This window comes from Populus alba, chromosome 19, assembly GCF_005239225.2.
Source record: "Populus alba chromosome 19, ASM523922v2, whole genome shotgun sequence".
In the NCBI taxonomy this organism is placed as follows: Eukaryota; Viridiplantae; Streptophyta; class Magnoliopsida; order Malpighiales; family Salicaceae; genus Populus; species Populus alba.
Window position 1 is genome coordinate 16,660,911 of NC_133302.1, and position 18,595 is coordinate 16,679,505.

At 33.6% G+C, this 18,595-nt stretch overlaps 2 protein-coding genes across 4 annotated transcripts; both read left to right on the forward strand.

Moving 5' to 3' along the window:
* Nucleotides 1-6,862: 6,862 nt before the first annotated feature.
* LOC118044230 (disease resistance protein RPP2B-like) lies at nucleotides 6,863-7,504 on the forward strand. The gene has a single exon (XM_035052456.2). The coding sequence runs from the start codon at nucleotides 6,863-6,865 to the stop codon at nucleotides 7,502-7,504; it is 642 nt and encodes a 213-aa protein (XP_034908347.2).
* A 2,268-nt stretch (nucleotides 7,505-9,772) lies between these two features.
* On the forward strand, nucleotides 9,773-16,285 carry LOC140955170 (disease resistance-like protein DSC1). 3 transcript variants are annotated; one of them, XM_073407025.1, is made up of 8 exons: nucleotides 9,773-9,863; nucleotides 10,171-11,260; nucleotides 11,371-11,670; nucleotides 11,768-13,234; nucleotides 13,326-13,949; nucleotides 14,030-14,719; nucleotides 14,801-15,421; nucleotides 15,503-16,285. In XM_073407025.1, the coding sequence occupies exons 1-8, from the start codon at nucleotides 9,787-9,789 to the stop codon at nucleotides 16,139-16,141; spliced, it is 5,508 nt and encodes a 1,835-aa protein (XP_073263126.1). In that variant the 5' UTR covers nucleotides 9,773-9,786; the 3' UTR covers nucleotides 16,142-16,285. The 3 variants fall into 3 exon arrangements, with proteins under 3 accessions (XP_073263126.1, XP_073263127.1, XP_073263128.1); XM_073407026.1 differs by having other exon boundaries at nucleotides 15,519-15,713; XM_073407027.1 differs by lacking the exon at nucleotides 14,801-15,421.
* The last annotated feature ends 2,310 nt before the right edge of the window (nucleotides 16,286-18,595 follow it).

Below are 18,595 nucleotides of genomic sequence, written 5' to 3' on the forward strand. Positions count from 1 at the left end.
TGTACCAATCTAAGATTAATGTATTCTTTTTTTTTCTTTTGCAAAATTTGACAAAATTCAAACTTCGGTGGATAGTTAAAATTTAGCCCTTGTAGTTTAGCAAAACAATTAGTTCTTTACTAGAATTTGAGAAAGCTTAATCAAGTCATTAGCTAATGAAACATATCTTATTTTTTCATACTTTTTGCATCCTATGCACTTAAATTTTTTATTATCTATTTTTTTTAAATAAAAACATAATAAATTAGAAAAAGATATGAAATTAAAAAAAAATTAAGTTATTGATAGATTTAAAAATTATACATATTAAATAATTATCTTTACATTAATGACGACAACTAATTAATTAGTTTAGTTTAGTTAAGTTAAAAAACTAAGTTATAATTTGATAAAGAAAAGAAAAGGAAAGGAAAGGGCTCATTGTCCATGACTCTGACCTTCCAAGTCTTCTCCCATCTTTGTTCAAGTGAATGAAGTTTTGTGTGATGTCAAGTTCAAGCTTTATAGTTGATTATATTATGAATATTAAAAGTTTATATGATCGTCAATTTCAAGATCCGTAAGATTAATTAAGATATATACAAATTGATTGAGATACTCATATTAATAATAATAAAAAAATAAAGCTTTTTCTTTGCGTTGTTGGCTGATGGAAAACAAATTGCTTTTATTTGCTCGCCTACAAGTCTTTTCCGTTCCCGGCCCTTTGTAAGGTATCAGGTATGTGTCTGATCTTTTATTTTCAGGAAAAAAAACAAATTTGAGTGATTGGTTTTCATTCTCGGATGATTTGAAAAGAAAAAAAAAGTTCAAATGAGTAGTTTTTTATTTTATTTTAATGACTGGGATTGAACATTCGAATAAGGCAATTATTAAATTTGTTAAAGACAGTCATTGCCTTTGTCTTGAGTACAAAAGGCTACAAAATTTAATTAGTGATTTTAAAAAGTGTTTTTTATTTAAAAATATATTAAAATAATTTTTTATTTTTTTATATTAACAAATTAAAATTATTGAAAAAAATTAAGAAAAATTAATATAATATTTAATTCTCAAGTAAAATACACTTTTTAAATGTATCTAAAAAACAAAATAGTTGTAAGGTGCTCTTTTTTTTTTTTCCTCATAAAACAAAATTTTCATTTCAGTTTTTTAATTTGATTTCAAATAATTCCTTGAAATTGATAATTCATTACCACCCAATTTACTCTTGTAATTTATTTTTAGAACTTCATTGGATAAACCTAAAAAGCATCTTTGTTGTGGACCTTTATATCAACCTACAAAGCATTATTGTGTTATATGCAAGAAAGCCAACAATAATTTTCAATAAGATAATATAAGAAAGTCAATTATAATTTTTCTCCTTTTCTTTTTAATTAATTATAAAAAATATAACAACAAACCTTGATTAATTTTGATCTAATTTCAAAATAATCCTTAACATTTAATAAAAAAAACAAAGAAAGAGAGAGTTATTTAGTGTGTGTTTGACATTATATTTATTTTTATAGTTACGGTTTACAGAAAAAAAAATATTTGAGAAAAATATTTTTAGATGTGTCTTTAAAAATATAGATTTTAAAAAATATATATTTGATTAAAACTACTATAAAATAGATTTTTACAAACAAGTATCTATGAATAAAAAATAAATTATTTTAATTTTTATAAAAACAAAATTTGAAATATAATTATATTTAAGAACAATTTTTATCAATTAAACAAGTTTTTCTTTGTAATTGGATAAAAAACAGAATGTGCCCATCACAACGGCAGGCACTGAAATAAATGATTTGGGAATTACATGGGAAATCTGCACTCTTTATCCCAGCAAAAAGCCTCTCCCGTCGTGCCTTGCATGGTTCAATAAAGATTTAGGTTAGTTTACGCTGCTCTTCTTGCACTAAGTTGCTGATCTCTTTCTTCAGAAGTCTGTCTCTACGTACATATGTTTTCTGCCCCCAACTCTGTTTCCCATGTAAGATTCTGCAAACAGGAATTCTGACCTGCAATACATGTATACATGCCTTGCTGGTCATTTTGGTTCTTTCCTCTTCCTAATTTGTTTCTCTTCATAATTTTAAGTTGTTCCCTGACTTCTAAAATGCTTTCCTTCCTCTCTTGCACTCTTGTTCTGCCTCATAAAATCAAGAGTGAGTTCTTTATTTTACTAGTTATTTTCGGATTCTTAGCACCTATTTAAACGGTTTGTAAGTTATTTTCAAAACAGTTTTCAGATTATTGATATTTAGAACTTTTCAAAACAGAGTTTTTTCTATAGTTAAGGACTATAATTTTACAGTTCGAGAAGCCCTAGTTTCTTATCTTACATGCTGCATCAGAAATTCTCTAGACCTCATGACTATCACCTCCAACATAACTAGTGACAAAGGCAGAAGAGTTTCCAATTCAGTTTTGCATATGGTGGAGGATCCCTTCAAACAGTGTTGATAAAATAACCCACCAATCATTTTTATTTTTTTTGTTACAGTGGAAGGCGTATCGCTTGAGAATTTTTGGCAGTGCTGCTTATGTCAAAATACAAGAAGAGACGAGGACTAAGCTTGAAAATCAAAGTCAGAATGCGTTCTGCTAGGGCGTGGAGGGACTTCTTGTGGTCTCAAGGCTTACAATCCTGTCACTAAAACGGTGGCGACGTCAAGAGATGTTCAGTTAGATGGAGAGCAACCATGGAAATGGAGCAGTGAAGGTTAGCAGCAGCAACTTGTTTTAGAAGATGAATAAGAGCAGAATGATGAAGGCGGTGATCAGAATATGGCAGCAGTTCAGCCATCTCTAAATGCTTCTTCTAGTTCAGATTCAAGGAAGTCAGATCATTTACAATGTGTAAAAATCATTTATTGCTTGAAAATAAACTTTGTTAGGCTATATTTATACAAAATAAAGGGCTGAATTTATACTATATAAGTTAACTAGCGCCAAGAAACTAAGCCTAATGTGAAGTTGCCAAAACTGAATTGTGTAATAGTAGAAACAAAAGAAATTTGTCTAGTTGTTAAGGAGAAGTAGTGGATTGCTAGATCTGTGGGGCAGATGTTTTTTGTTTTTAAGTTGGAAAAACAAGTATAAAGGCGCGTATAACATAATTTTTAATTTATTTTTTTATAAAACAAATAATCATAAACTTAAAATTTAATAATGAAGAACAACATTATTATTTATTTTTATATTAGACAATATCTTTTTAATATCAAAATAATTTTATATTAGATGGACTTGAATCAATTCTAATTAATCTGTAAAACTGATGACTTAAATTAATCTTAGTTTTCCTATAAAATTTACATTAAAATATAAATTATAAGGTATAGGTTTGTGAAAATATGAATTATGAGGTATAGGTTGAACTTATGACTTTGAGTTATTAAGCAAAGGTTTTGATTAGGGTTGTGGTAGCAGTTATTATTTAAAGTGTTTTTTATTTAGAAATGCATCAACATGATATTTTTTATTTTTTAAAAATTATTTTTGAGATCAGCACATTAAAATAATCTGAAAAATATAAAAATAATAATTTTTAATAAAAAAAATTAAAATTTTAAAAAACACGATTTCAACTATCTTTTCAAATGAACTCTAAACCCAAGACCACACACGAAGTTTCTATGACAATTTATTTTCAAAATTAGTTTCAGAAGGGTTAGTTTTATCTTTCTTAGTTTCTGTGACCGCTAATGGGAAATTTTCCATTAAAATGAATTCTTGGATGTAGACGCAAGCTCTATTATTTATTTTTATTTTTATCTTTTTTATTACTAGATTACTTCTTTTAATAAACTATGCAGTAAGAACAAGCAAAATTATCCAATTTTCACCTCTCTTGTAGACACAAAACAAGGTTACAGGGCATACATAAAACAACAAACACTCCTCCCTCTTGCAACCATAACATATAACATCATCTATATAAAACAACATTTATTTTATTTCCTTCACTTCTGTTGGTTAAGTGTTTCAAATAATTTTGTTTAAAATGATGGTGTACAAACCATTGTTAGTATATCCAATTTGGAGGTTGACTCGGTTACTGAGCTGGGTCTCAGGTTACACGGGTCAACCCAGAAATTTTTTTAATTTTTTTTTGGAAGTTTTAATATTTTATATGAAAAAATTAAGAAACAATCCATGTAAATATAGACTATATTTATTATAAATAATGAAGTTTAAAATTTTATTTCAAAAGATTTTTTTATTTCGTATTAAAAAAACATAACTTTTTTTTTTTTTTATGAATGTGAACATACAATATATATACTAAAAGGTTTCAAATTTCACATTAAAAAATAAAACATTCTTCTAGTATTTATATAGTAAACTTTGAAAAGGGTTAATAATCAATTAAAAAATATAAAAATTTTGGTTAGGAGAAAAAACATATTTGAAAAGAAATAAAAAAAACCGGGTATCAACCAGGTTTTGTCAGGTTGCCTGGGTCATAGGTCAACTAGGTTTTGCCAGGTTTTTTTTTTATCCGGGTCTTTTAACTTATTTGAACTAATCCAACAACCTGATTAACCTGTCATGTCGGTTCAAGTTTAATAACTATAATAAAAACAATATTTTTAAAATAAATTCCCCTTCGCTTGGGAGAGGCCCAAGCATATAGGATTCCCACTCTAACCTAACACCTTCACTTTAGGTTATCCAATTCAAGCAACTAGTAGAAAATCCCATGCAATTCAAATCCAAGCCAAGCAATTAAATCCCAGGCAACAAAATCCAGAAAATTCCAAGCCAAGGAAATTTAAGCCATTCAAACTCATTGCTTCACACTAGTTCTTTCTATTGTTTTTATTGTACATTATTTTATTCTCTTACATTTATAACTTAAAAATTATAGAATTTTCTAGCCAGCACAGAGAACTGCAGTATAATCATGTTTTCAAACAGTAAATTAGCGAAGAACAAAATGTTGTGACAAAAGAAAAGAGCCTAAAAGACGTGCCTGATTTTGATACTTAAACAAATAAAAAAACCTTCATGAAAGATGAACTTGAAAGAGATTAAATTGATCAAGATTTTAAAAAAATTGATCGGTTCAGTTTTGTTTCAATTTTATAAACCTGAAATTGAAAAAACCAAACCGAACCAAACCGAAAAAACCGAGTCAAATTGGAGCCAGTAGGTTTGAACCGGTTTTTGTTCTAAAAAATCAAACCGAATCAAAACCAATCAGTTTTAATTTTTTTAAAAATTATTTTAATTATTTTTTTTATAAAAACCGAACTTTTATTTTCATAGTTTTTTTATATATATAGCATGGGCCGGGCAAAGGAGGGATAGTATTCAAAGAAAACAGGCCCAAAGAAGGAAGCCTTAATTGGGTCATAAAGACATGTCTCGTCCTCAATTTGGTCTGCTAACGCTACATCGATTCCTAGTTTCTCTCTCTCTCTCTGCCTTCTCTGCTTTGGTGAAGTTTGGTGATAGCAGGTTACTCTCCCCTCTCAAGTTAAATTAATACAAAAAGCTTTCCATTTTGGAATCTTTTGCTGTTGAGAATTTTGACTCTGATAATCTCTCCTTGTTTTTGACTTGTAACCAATCTTCTGTTCTGTGTGTTCTTGGATCCTTGCGTTCTTGGCTCTTGTTAATTTGAGTGTTATTCTCTATTGAACTCTATTTATTTGGATATTCTGCATGGTATTGTTGCTTTTGATTTTCCAATAACCAACCATTCACTTGAATTGCAAACCTCATGTGCTGCTTACTAAACACAGTTTAGAATCTTGGTGGATTGTGACCATGCAATTGTGAAGACATTGATGACCTGCACAGTTTTTGTGCCATTAAAATTCTGAACATTGCGTGCTTCAATTCATTGTCGAATGGCTGCCAAATGGGTATAGATATTTTGCTATCATTTATTGTAAAATGAATGGAGTGTCTGGATTGAGGAGGTATTCCGTCCTTGAATTAAAGTTACGCAAGGTACTGAATTTAATAGACGACATTTTTGTTATCAGAGCTTAGGTTTTGGTTCCATCATTCAATTTCCTATCATTTATAGGAGGACAATCAGAGTGTATGTATAATCTGATACAATTTCAAAAGTGTAGAGAGCGAAAGTCCTAAACTTTAAAGTTGCTTGTTGTCGTCTTTTTTTATTTCCTAGGAAAAGAGGAAATAGAATGGATGGATTTATTGGTTAAGTGCATCTTGGATGAGGAAATCTATGATAAGTCAACGTACTAGTTGGAGTTGTGAATTGTCTTGGATTAGTATTGTACGTTGAGTGTAACATGAATTTGCACTAAGATGATATTGGGAAAATGAAGATTCGTCTGTGCTTTTGGTTATGGGAGAAAGATGCCACATTCTAAGGCTGCCTCTATGGAATCCAATTCTGTTCCTAAGGTTATTACAGATAGAGCAGTGTGCCAATATTCGTGGGATTTGATCCCTGTGTGGTTGCCAAAGAATACTAGATGTTTAGTGAATACAGTGAGGTCTCAGTTGAATTCCAACCAGAAGATATGAACAGAAATCTCTTACAATTAGATCTTTGTCAAGTACACGAGTGTGGAGTTCGTCTACTGTATGAAGATGAGATACATCGCTTTGATTTTATGGATTGTGATGGATTGGAAGCAATGTTCCAAGCCAAGAGAGCAAGGTTCCAAGGCATGAGATGGAACGATTATTCTGTCATGTGCATGACCTAAGAATTCTTGGTGGAGAAGATACCGGGTTTCATGCTTTATTCCGAAGAGCTATACCATGCGGTCTATTTCTCAAACCTTTTTAATTGTGTTATACCAATAGATATACTTTTTTCTTTCCTTCCATAGTTGCCATGTCTTATTTTCAAAAGATGCTATTTTAATTGTGTTAACAGATGCCATCTGGGACATTTAGTTTCTACCTCCTTGGAGATGTGACTCCGGAGTGGTTTAGTCATCAAAGGTGGGAATCTAAAGTAACATTCCAACTATCTTCACAGTGGGCTAATAGCAAGTCCTTCCTAGGTTTCTGTCTTTGCGCTGTCATTGCATTTTGTTCTTTTGGCCATAGTTTGCAAGTTAAATGCACATATCACTTCCGCAATGAGCACGGTGATAGCCATGATGTCTATTGCTATCTCCATGGTTGGTATGATGAGAAGCGCATGGACTCAGAACACATATTTGTGGGATTTGATCCCTGTTTGGTTGTCAAAGAAAAGGATATGTTTAGGGAATACAATGAGATCTCAGTTGAATTCCAACTAGAAGATATGAACGGTAATCTTTTACCATTAGATTTTTGTCAGGTAAACGAGTGTGAAGTCCGTCTACTGGATGCCAAGGATAAAGATGAGATACATCGCTTTGCTTTGACCATGCTAAAGAAAAAGATGAGATACATGTATACGTTTTGTCCTCTGGATCTAGATGAATTGGAAGCAATGTTCCAAGCTAAGAGAGCAAGGTTTGAAGGCATGAGATGGGATGAAATTGGCTATGTTTTTCCCTCGAGAGAAAAGAGAGGGCATAATTAATATGAATGATACTTGGGTTTTACAGTAGAAATAATTTAGTAATTATTTTGACAAGGATACAGAATTGGGTTATTCTTTTATCATCGATGGTGTTCATTTCATGTACCAATCTAAGATTAATGTATTCTTCTTTCCCATTTGCAAAATTTGATAAAATTAAAACTTTAATGGATGAAATGGAGAGCAAACCTACCAATCTAAATTTTAATATGACTAATGATTTTTTACTAGAATTGACAAAGGTTAATGAAGTCGTTTGCTAACGAAATATACCTTCTTTTCTCATATTTATTTTGCATCCTATGTACTTAAAATTTTTATTTTAATATTGTCATTTCGTGGAACAATTGAAGTGTATTGAAGTATTGTAACTACCTGTTTATTTATTTTTTAGATATTGTTTTAAAAGGTAAATAGCTTAACTAATATGTCTCTACATTTTCAAAAATGTTTATTATGTATTTTCATGAAATCTTTTTTTTAATACGTCATTTTAACAAGTTTTACCAATCAATTTGACAAAATTTCATTTCATATTGAAAACGCTCTTACACTATACAAGAACTAGCATGCATGATTTTATTTCTTTGAAAAAAATGAAAATTTTTTTTCTAAAATCTTTTATTCTTAAGTAATTTTGAAATTTTAATTTTTTAAAACATAAAAGCATTTTTGACAAAGGAATACACAAATCCGTCTGTGTGATACGCAGAATTTACCTTCTGCTTACAAGTTATTGCATACTCCACAGCATAACCTTTTTCTTGAATCCCACTGCCCACGATCCACAGGAGGGTCCCCTCTCCTCCTGGCTCCTGTGATTCTCCATTTTCCTTGCAGAGTTACTGTGTTAACTCTTGCATGTCTAGGAACTTCTCTTCTTGAGATTGATTAATTTTGCTCTTGGAAACCAACTTCTTCCCTGTCGTTAAGTGGAGTGTTCTGGGCTGGCAATCCATTTTAAAAAAAAAAATTAAGGGAAAAAAAGTTACGATTTAATAATTTTAGGATTAAAATTTATAATTATTCAAGAAAGAGACAGGGAAAAAAAAAATTGCACGGGCCAGGGGCCCCTGCCGGCCATCCCCGATTGTTTTTGTTCAAAATCATCATTTAGTTGAAACAGAGTAGCCTCCTAATGCTTTAATTTGAAGGTACTGACCCTTCAAATGCTATCTTGACGGTGCCTAATGCAATGCAACGCGACGTTTTCCAACCACAGACGGCTGTTTACGGTCATATAATTCGCTTTGAAATCTTGCATCGTCAACAAAGGGGCATTGGTATAATATCTGTACAATCTCTGGAGATTTTCGTTCATGCTCCCGTTCCGGTTTGTTGGGTTAGTTATGGTTGTTTTTTTAAAAATATTTTTTATTTAAAAATATATAAAAACAATATATTTTTATTTTTTAATTATTATTTTTAATATTAACCTATTAAAATATTAAAAAATTAATTTTAATGTCAACACATTAAAAAAAAATTTAAAAATAAAAAAACGGTTATCGACAATAATTAAAATTTAAAAGTAATGAATATGTCTATGCGCATCTCGAGGAGCCCGGGCTAGTGGTCTGGAGTCTAAAGCGTCACGTTACATTCTATGATCCATACAAGATAGAAGTCCCACCACTCCCTCCAAATTCAAGCCAGTTCGTAATAATACATTGTGATGTGGGCTAATGCAAGGAATTTGCATGATACCAAGTAAAGGTGGTGACTCTGAGCGAGTCTGATTGGGTTGGCTTACGTGGACTGGAGAGTTGTGCACTTGGGGCTAACCAGATTTGAGAACAATTCGGTTGAGCCAACCCAAGTTTACAAAATTGAAATTGAAGTATCATCAATAAAAAAAATCAAGCTGTAATTTTCAGGGAAGAAAGAGAAAATAATGGGAAAAAAATGCATAATAGAGGCGCACGTCAAACCAATAGAAAAAAAACATGGCGATGCTACCAACAACACGACATAAGAGTATTTTTCAACACCAAGAAACGCTGTCCAAAGGGCTCGGATGCCTCCCGTACTTCCTTAGGTGTCGTACACTCGTGCCCATCTTTTTTTTCATTTAGCCAAACATAAGCAAGCCTTTCAGTTTGGGCCTATGTTCATTTCCTAAACAAGGCTTTCCCTCAACTTAGCTTAGGCAATGCTTTTCCACGCTATGTTGTCAACGATCTTATTTCTTTAAAAACAAAAAAATTAAAGGTATTATGAAATGTTTTAGTATTATTATTAAACATAAAATATAATTATTTAAAAATTTTTTTAAGGGGAAGATGGACAAGGTGCCAAGGTGGAGGGCTGACTTGACATACGCAGCCAGTATATCTGGATGGGATTCACAGGTTACTAGGTAACTACAGATTCTCATCTTCAACCTTTTTTTCTGGAATTATAGCAATTAAAATGTATTTATAGCAATTAAAATTTCTTGTGCATATTATAGTTTTTTTTCTCTCCTGTAAATCATTTGTGCTTCTTAGTTCATAGTATTTGCTGCTTGAAAAGGCACAAGTCTGTTCTGTTTTTTAGTGGAAAACTTACCTCCCATAAATTAGTGCACCTTAATGGAAACCTCACCTTTGACAAAATTTTCTTATAATAATAAAAAAAAATCACTCCCATACATTACTTACATTCACCAATTTCATTTTTTTCAGTCCGGAGGCCAAACTCATAAGAGAAGTTGTGCAAACTATCTGTAAGAGGTTAAATCGTGCTTCCCCATGCAAATTAAGAGGTCTGGTTGGAGTAGATTCACGCATTGAGAAAATCAACAAATTACTATCCATTGTGTCATCAGATGTCCGCATTATAGGAATTTGGGGCATGGGTGGTATAGGCAAGACAACTATCGCGGAAGCTTTCTTCTATAGCATCTCAAGTCAGTATGAAGGCTGCCACTTTGTTCCGAACATAAGGCAGGAATCAGAGAAGGGTCGCTTAAGTGATCTACGAGATGAACTTCTTTCTAAACTACTGGAGGAAGAAAATCTTCGCGTTGGCACACCACATACAGGACCTACTTTCATCAGGGATAGACTCTGCCAAAAGAAAGTTCTCCTTGTTTTGGATGATGTGAATGATGTACGACAATTCCATCATTTAATTGAAGTGCCTCTGATTGGTGCAGGAAGTGTTGTTGTTGTAACATCAAGAGACAAGCAAGTACTTAAGAATGTAGCTGATGAAATATACGAGGTTGAGGAATTAAACTTCCACGAAGCTCTTGAACTCTTTAGCTTGAATGCTTTTAAGGGTAACCACCCCCCAAAAGCTTATATGGAGTTGTCAATCAAGGCAATAAATTATGCCAAAGGCAACCCCTTAGCTCTTCAAGTTTTGGGTTCCTTCTTGTTCAGTAGAGAAAGACATTTTTGGGAATCTCAATTAAATGAGATCGAAAGCTTTCCCGAGTTGAACATTTGTGACTTGCTGAGAATAGGCTTTGATGCACTACGTGATAATAACACGAAGAGTATATTTCTCGACATTGCATGTTTCTTTAGAGGGCATCAAGTTGATTTTGTAAAGCGGATACTAGATGGCTGCGGTTTCAAAACAGATATTGGATTTAGTGTTCTCATTGACAGGTGTCTCATTAAAATATCTGATGACAAGGTTGAAATGCATGATCTTTTGCAAGAAATGGCCCATGAAGTTGTTCGAAAAGAATCTGTTGACGAGCTAGGAAGACAAAGCAGATTGTGGAGTCCTAAAGATGTATATCAAGTGTTGACCAATAATCTGGTGAGATTCATATACACCAAAGTTTTCCTTTTCATATGCAATGCAATATGGTTTTACTAGTAAGTTTAAAATCTTACTTCAAACTTTGTTTCTCCTTCACTGGTTTTCAGGGAACTGGAAAAGTTGAAGGGATATTCTTGGATGTTTCAAAAATAAGAGAAATTGAGTTGAGTTCTACAGCCTTGGAAAGGATGTATAAACTTAGACTGCTAAAAATTTATAATTCTGAAGCTGGAGTTAAATGCAGAGTGCACCTTCCTCATGGCCTCGAGTCTCTTTCTGAAGAGTTGAGGTATCTCCATTGGGATGGATACCCTTTGACATCTTTGCCTAGCAATTTTCGTCCACAGAACCTTGTTGAAATTAACCTATCATCTAGCAAGGTTAACCAACTGTGGAGAGGAGACCAGGTATTCTAAAATAACTCCATGCATGCATAGTTCTTTCTTTGAAATTTATTGTGGTATGCACGTGTAATTTCTTTCTGTTGATTTCATTTTGCTTCAGAATCTCGTCAATTTAAAAGATGTCAACCTCAGCAATTGCGAGCACATAACTTTCATGCCAGACCTTTCAAAGGCCAGAAACCTTGAGAGATTGAATCTTCAATTCTGTACAAGTTTGGTTAAGTTTCCTTCAGCAGTTCAGCATCTGGACAAGCTTGTTGATTTAGATTTGAGAGGCTGCAAAAGACTAATCAATCTTCCCAGTAGAATTAATTCAAGCTGTCTGGAGACTCTGAACCTTTCTGGTTGTGCAAATCTCAAGAAGTGCCCAGAAACTGCAAGGAAACTGACATATTTAAATTTAAATGAGACTGCTGTTGAGGAGTTTCCTCAATCAATTGGGGAACTCAGTGGACTTGTTGCGTTGAATTTGAAGAACTGCAACCTCCTGGTGAATCTTCCAAAAAACATGTATTTGTTGGAATCTCTTCTAATTGTTGACATCTCTGGCTGCTCATTTATCAGCAGGCTTCCTGATTTTTCAAGGAATATAAGATACTTGTACTTGAATGGAACTGCAATAGAAGAACTGCCATCTTCAATTGGTGATCTAAGGAAACTCATTTGTTTAGATCTAGTTGGCTGCAACAGGCTGAAGAATCTGCCGAGTGCGGTTTCTAAGTTAGTATGTCTTGAAAAACTTAGTCTTTCTGGTTGCTCAAGTATCACGGAGTTTCCAAAGGTTTCAAATAATTTAAAGGAGCTGTATTTAAATGGGACAGCAATACGAGAGATTCCCTCCTCAATAGAATGGTTGTTTGATCTTGCTGAATTGCACCTAAGAAACTGCAAACAATTTGAGATTCTTCCAAGCAGCATATGCAAGTTGAAAAAACTGCAGAGGCTTAATCTCTCAGGTTGCCTCCAATTTAGGGATTTTCCAGAAGTTTTGGAGCCGATGGATTGTTTGAGATATCTCTATTTAGAACAGACACGCATAACAAAGTTGCCTTCACCGATTCGAAATCTGAAGGGACTTGCCTGCTTGGAAGTGGGAAACTGCAAAGATCTAATGGGCATCAATTGTCTTGTTGTCTTGCAATTGCCCGAGAGATGCGTGGATTTAGATTGTTTGCGTAAGCTAAATCTAGATGGTTGCAGTCTATCGGAAGTGCCGGACAGTCTTGGTCGTTTTTCGTCACTGGAAGTGTTAGATTTAAGTGGAAACGATTTTAAGACTATACCTATAAGCATCAATAAACTCTTAGAGTTGCAATATCTAGGATTAAGGAATTGCAAGAGGCTTGAATCATTACCAGAGCTTCCACCACGGCTATCAAAGCTGGATGCAGACAATTGCGAGAGTTTGAATCATTACCAAGGCTTTCACCACAGCTCATCAACTGTAGTTGAGGGGAACATTTTTGAATTCATTTTCACTAATTGCTCGAGATCGCATTGGTTCAATCAAATTTTGGCGTACTCATTATTGAAATTTCAACTTTACACCAAAAGGTTATACCATCAGGTTTGTTTCTCAAACCTCTGATATACATCTTTTTTTTCCTCTATTTGCCACCTTTCATTTAAAAAAGATGCTATTTGAGTTGTGTTTACAGCTGCCCGATGTTCCAGAAGGGCCATGTAGTTTCTGCCTCCCTGCAGATGCGACTCCGGAGTGGTTCAACCATCAAAGTTGGGGATCTACAGTAACTTTCCAGCTATCTTCACATTGGGCTAATAGCCAGTTCTTGGGTTTCTCTCTTTGCGCTGTCTTTTCATTTGGTTATGTCAGCCATAGTTTGCAAGTTAAATGCACATATCACTTCCGAAATAAGCATGGTGAAAGTCGTGACCTCGTTTGCTATCTCCATGGTTGGTATGATGAGAAGCGAATCAACTTAACACACATATTGGTGGGGTTTGATCCCTGTGTGGTTGCCAAAGAAGATTATATGTTTAGTGAATATAGTGAGGTCTCTGTTGAGTTCCAACTGGAATTTATGAACGGAAATCTCTTACCATTAGATCTTTGTCAAGTACACGAGTGTGGGGTCCGTCTACTGTATGAAGATGGGATACATTGCTTTGATTTGATCAGGTCAGGCTATTTTTGTTTTTATCCTATGAATGGTGATGAATTGCAAACAATGTTCCAAGCCAAGAGAGCAAGGTTCCAAGGCATGAGATGGGAGGATTATTATGTCATGCGTAGGACCTATGAATTCTTGGCGGACCTTCAGGTTTGTTTCTTAAACCTCTGATATACTTTTTTCTTTCGTTCATCTTATTTTAAAATGATGCTATTTGAATTGTGTAACAGCTGCTTGATGTTGTAGCTGAGCCATCTAGTTTCTGCCTCCCTGGAGACGCGACTCTAGAGTGGTTTAACCATCAAAGTTGGGGATCTACAGTAACATTCCAGCTATCTTCAAATTGGGCTAATAGGAAGTTCTTGGGTTTCTCTCTTTGCGCAGTCATTGCATTTGGTTCTGCCAGTGATAGTTTTGGTTATGCCAGTCAGAGGTTGCATGTTAAATGCACATATCACTTCCGCAATAAGCATGGTGATAGTCGTGACCTCGATTGCTATCTCCATGGTTGGAATGATGAGAAGCGCATCGACGACTCGACATGCATATTCATGGGATTTGATCTCTGTGTGGTTGCCAAAGAAAAGGATATGTTTTGTGAATATAGCGAGGTCTCAGTTGAATTCCAGCCGGAAGATATGTACGGCACTCTCTTACTATTAGATTTTTGTCAAGTGGTTGAGTGTGGGGTCCATTTACTGTATGACGGTGAGGCGTGTAGGCTTCGTCTACTGCATGCCAATGATGAAGATAAGATACAACACTTTCATTTGATAATGTCAGACTCCTCTCGTTTTTATCCTCTAGATCGAGATGAATTGGAAGTAAGGTTCCAAGCCAAGAGAGCAAGGTTCCAAGCTGATATATGGAAGGATTATTATGTCATGCGCAGGACCTATAAATTCTTGGCAAACCTACAGGTTTGTTTCTTAAACCTTTGATATGCTTTTTTGTTTTTTTCATCTCATTTTAAAAAGATACTATTTGAATTGTGTTAACAGCTGCCTGATGTTCCAGCTATGCCATCTAGTTTCTGCCTTCCTGGAGATGTAACTCCAGAGTGGTTTAGCCATCAAAGTTGGGGATCTACAGTAACATTCCAGCTATCTTCAAATTGGGCTAATAGCCAGTTCTTTGGTTTCTCTCTTTGCGTTGTCATTGCATTTGTTTCTATCATCCATAGTTTGCAAGTTAAATGCACATATCACTTCCGCAATAAGCATGGTGATAGGCGTGACCTCGATTGCTATCTCCATGGTTGGTATGATGAGAAGAGCATCGAGGCAGCACACATATTGGTGGGGTTTGATCCCTGTGTGGTTGCCAAAGAAAAGGATACGTTTATTAAATACAGCGACGTCTCAGTTGAATTCCAACTGGAAGATAAGAACGGCAATCTCTTACCATCATATCTTTGTCAAGTGATTGAGTGTGGGGTCCGCCTACTGCATGCCAATGAGATATATCGCTTTGATTTCATCATGCAGGGATATTATCGTTTTCATCCTCAGGATCAAGATGGATTGGAAGCAATGTTCCAAGCCAAGAGAGCAAGGCTCCAAGTCAATAGACAAGATTATTCTATCATGCGTAGGACCTATAAATTCTTGGCGGACCTTCAGGTCTGTTTCTTAAACCTCTGGTATACTTTTATATTTCCTTCTTCTCATTTTAAAAAGATGCTATTTGAATTGTGATAACAGCCGCCCGATTTTCCAGCTAGGCCATCTAGTTTCTGCCTCCCGAGGCCACCTAGTTTCTACCTCCCTGGAGATGTAACTCCAGAGTGGTTTAGCCATAAAAGTTGGGGATCTACAGTAACATTCCAGCTATCTTCACAGTGGGCTAATAGCGAGTTCTTGGGTTTCTCTCTTTGCGCTGTCATTGCATCTTCTTCTTTCAACTTTGAGTTGCAAGTTAAATGCACATATCACTTCCGCAATAAACACGGTGATAGTCGTGATCTCTATTGCTATCTCAATGGTTGGTTTGATGACAAGGGCAACGACCCAACACATATATTCGTGGGATTGAATCCCTGTTTGGTTGCCAAAGAAAAGGATACGTTTAGTAAATACAGCGAGGTATCAGTTGAATTCCAGCCGGAAGATATGAACGGCACTCTCTTACTATTAGATTTTTGTCAAGTGATTGAGTGTGGGGTCCATCTACTGCATGCCAATGAGATGCATCACTTTGATTTCAGCATGCAAGACGACTCTTGTTTTCATCCTCAAGATCGAGATGAACTGAAAGCAATGTTCCAAGCCAAGAGAGAAAGGTTACAAGGCATGAGACGTGATGATTATTTTGGCTATGTTTTTCCCCGGACAATTAGATGAACAAAAGAGAAGTCATAATTAATGACACTTGGGTTTTACAGTAGAAAACTTTAATATATTATTATTGTTGTTGCTACGATAGTTAAAACTAGAACACTCCTTGTCTTCATGATTAAATGTTTTTATTTAAAAGTATTTTATTCATTTTACCATGTATTTTAATTGTTTATTATCTTTTATATTTGATCAGATGATAAATTGCCTCTTAGCTTAAATTATAATAAAGAAAAAAAACCATTTTAAAAATATGAAAATACTTCTTTTGCGTCAGGTTTAGATTTTCTGTTTTTAATGATATTTTAGTTATTTTACTGTGCAATTAATATGAGAACAAAAATTTTTTTCCCTAATAAATTTAAAATATAACAAAGGGGCGATGCAGAAAAACTTCAATTCTTTTTCAAGCCATTGCTAAATTTTTCTGGTAGAGGGTGAAAATCATCTTTGTAGTATTCCAATGAATACTACTGGGTCCAGAGATAAAGTGTTTTTCCATAGGGTTTTAGATCTTTTAATCTCGTTTTTAGAGGAGATGCAAATTACTTCTCTCCCGGGTTGAAACAATAGTTATCCGATCCGGGGTTGACTTGGCCAAGGAGTCTGGTCTCAGGTTATAGAGGTTGATCAACCCAAATTAACTCTTTTTTTAAATTAAAGTTTTAATATTTCATATAAAAAAATTAAAAAACAATCCATTTAAATATAAATTATTTATAAATTATTAATTTTTATTACATGTATACCACTCATTTTTTTAAAACAAATGAAGGGCATGGTGGAAATACAACTAAATACAAGTCATTTTTTTGTCTTCATAAATTTTTTAATTTATTCTGCTATATATATGGATGGAGAGATCTATATGTATATATATATATATATACACACACACATACATCAATCTTGCCTGTTGCTCTATTAAAAATATTGCTTGTTGACTCCTAAAAAGTATGTTAATAAAATTGTGAGATTTTGAGAACAAATTAATACCAATTAAGAAAAAAAAATCTCAACCGGGTTTTGCCGAATCGCTCAAATCACAGGTCAACTGAGTTTTTATTCATTATAATCTTTTGTCTTACTTAGATTGGTTCAATTATTAACTTGACTCGTCAGATCAGTTTAGATTTAATAACTATGATTGAAACAGTATATTAAATTTAAGTAGAAATTAAAAAAAATGGTTTCATTTGTAAGTTGTACTATTTCAACCGTTAAAGTTTTTTAAACATTAATTTAATTATAATGGCAATCATGTAATAATTTTATAATTTTTGTTGATTGAGTTTTCACGTGCTCAACTTATTATGTAAAAAGTTATAAACAATATCAACAATGATATCTTGACATGTAAAGTGTCGTTTCTGAATCTATAAAAAAAAGTGAAATCTCACTTTATAATAATAATAAAAAGTAAATGATATATATTTGCATCTCACAAATACAAATGATACTATAATTTTATTTACACATCAATCCTTTAATCAAGATTGAGTATAGTATTTTTTTAATAGTAAATGATATTTGCATCTCACAAATACAAATGTAGACATAAAATGATATTTTTAATAGTATATGATATTACATCTCAACATTTTAGATTTTTTATATATATATATAAATAAACACCATATAACCTGCTTTGCGAACTGCGAAGATAATTAATATATATATAATTAAACAATAATCAAAGCATGGATGGGTATTGCTACACATTCTAATGGCTACAATGTCACCGAACTGTCCACGTGTTGATAATCCAGTAGTATCTTTCTAAGCTGCGAGGTACTTAACTTTTCTTTCCATCCAATAAGAAAAGTCTCCACCATAATTTCTGCCTTTTATCGCCCTCCATTATTCTAGTGGATTACACATAGTGATGGTCCATTATATTAAAGAAAAGAAAAGAAAAGAAAAGAAGAAGATCTGCAACATATCATCCCTTTATTTTTAACTTTTTATTTTTAAAAAGGAAGCAAGGTCCCCTGAGAGATGGAGGGAGTGTGAGGGCCAGCCATTTGATTCTGATGCGGCTAAGGAAATTACCACGAAATTACCACTCAATACTCTGCTAAACTTTTAACTTTGACAAATATAACATCGCTAGTAATATGAAATATTACCTCTGCTAAGCTTCAGTCCTCAGTACTTTAATCATCAGCTAACCTTTCCGATTGCTGCAATTTGATCATTGAAGTTACCTCATAAACTCCATAGAGAGGTAACCTTTGCCATTGTTGCTACTGATTTCATCCTCTTTTTTGTTTTCATCTTTTCAGCAACTATATTAATTGTTACATGACAGCAACATTAACACTGTATGAGTTTGATTAGTTTGTTTCATGAACATATTAATTCTTCCATCTGTAATTCTTTTTGCTCAGCTAGTGACTGTCCTTGCAAAGAAAGTACTAGCAAGCTAGCATTGGTAGCAAGTGACGAGTGATCAAATTA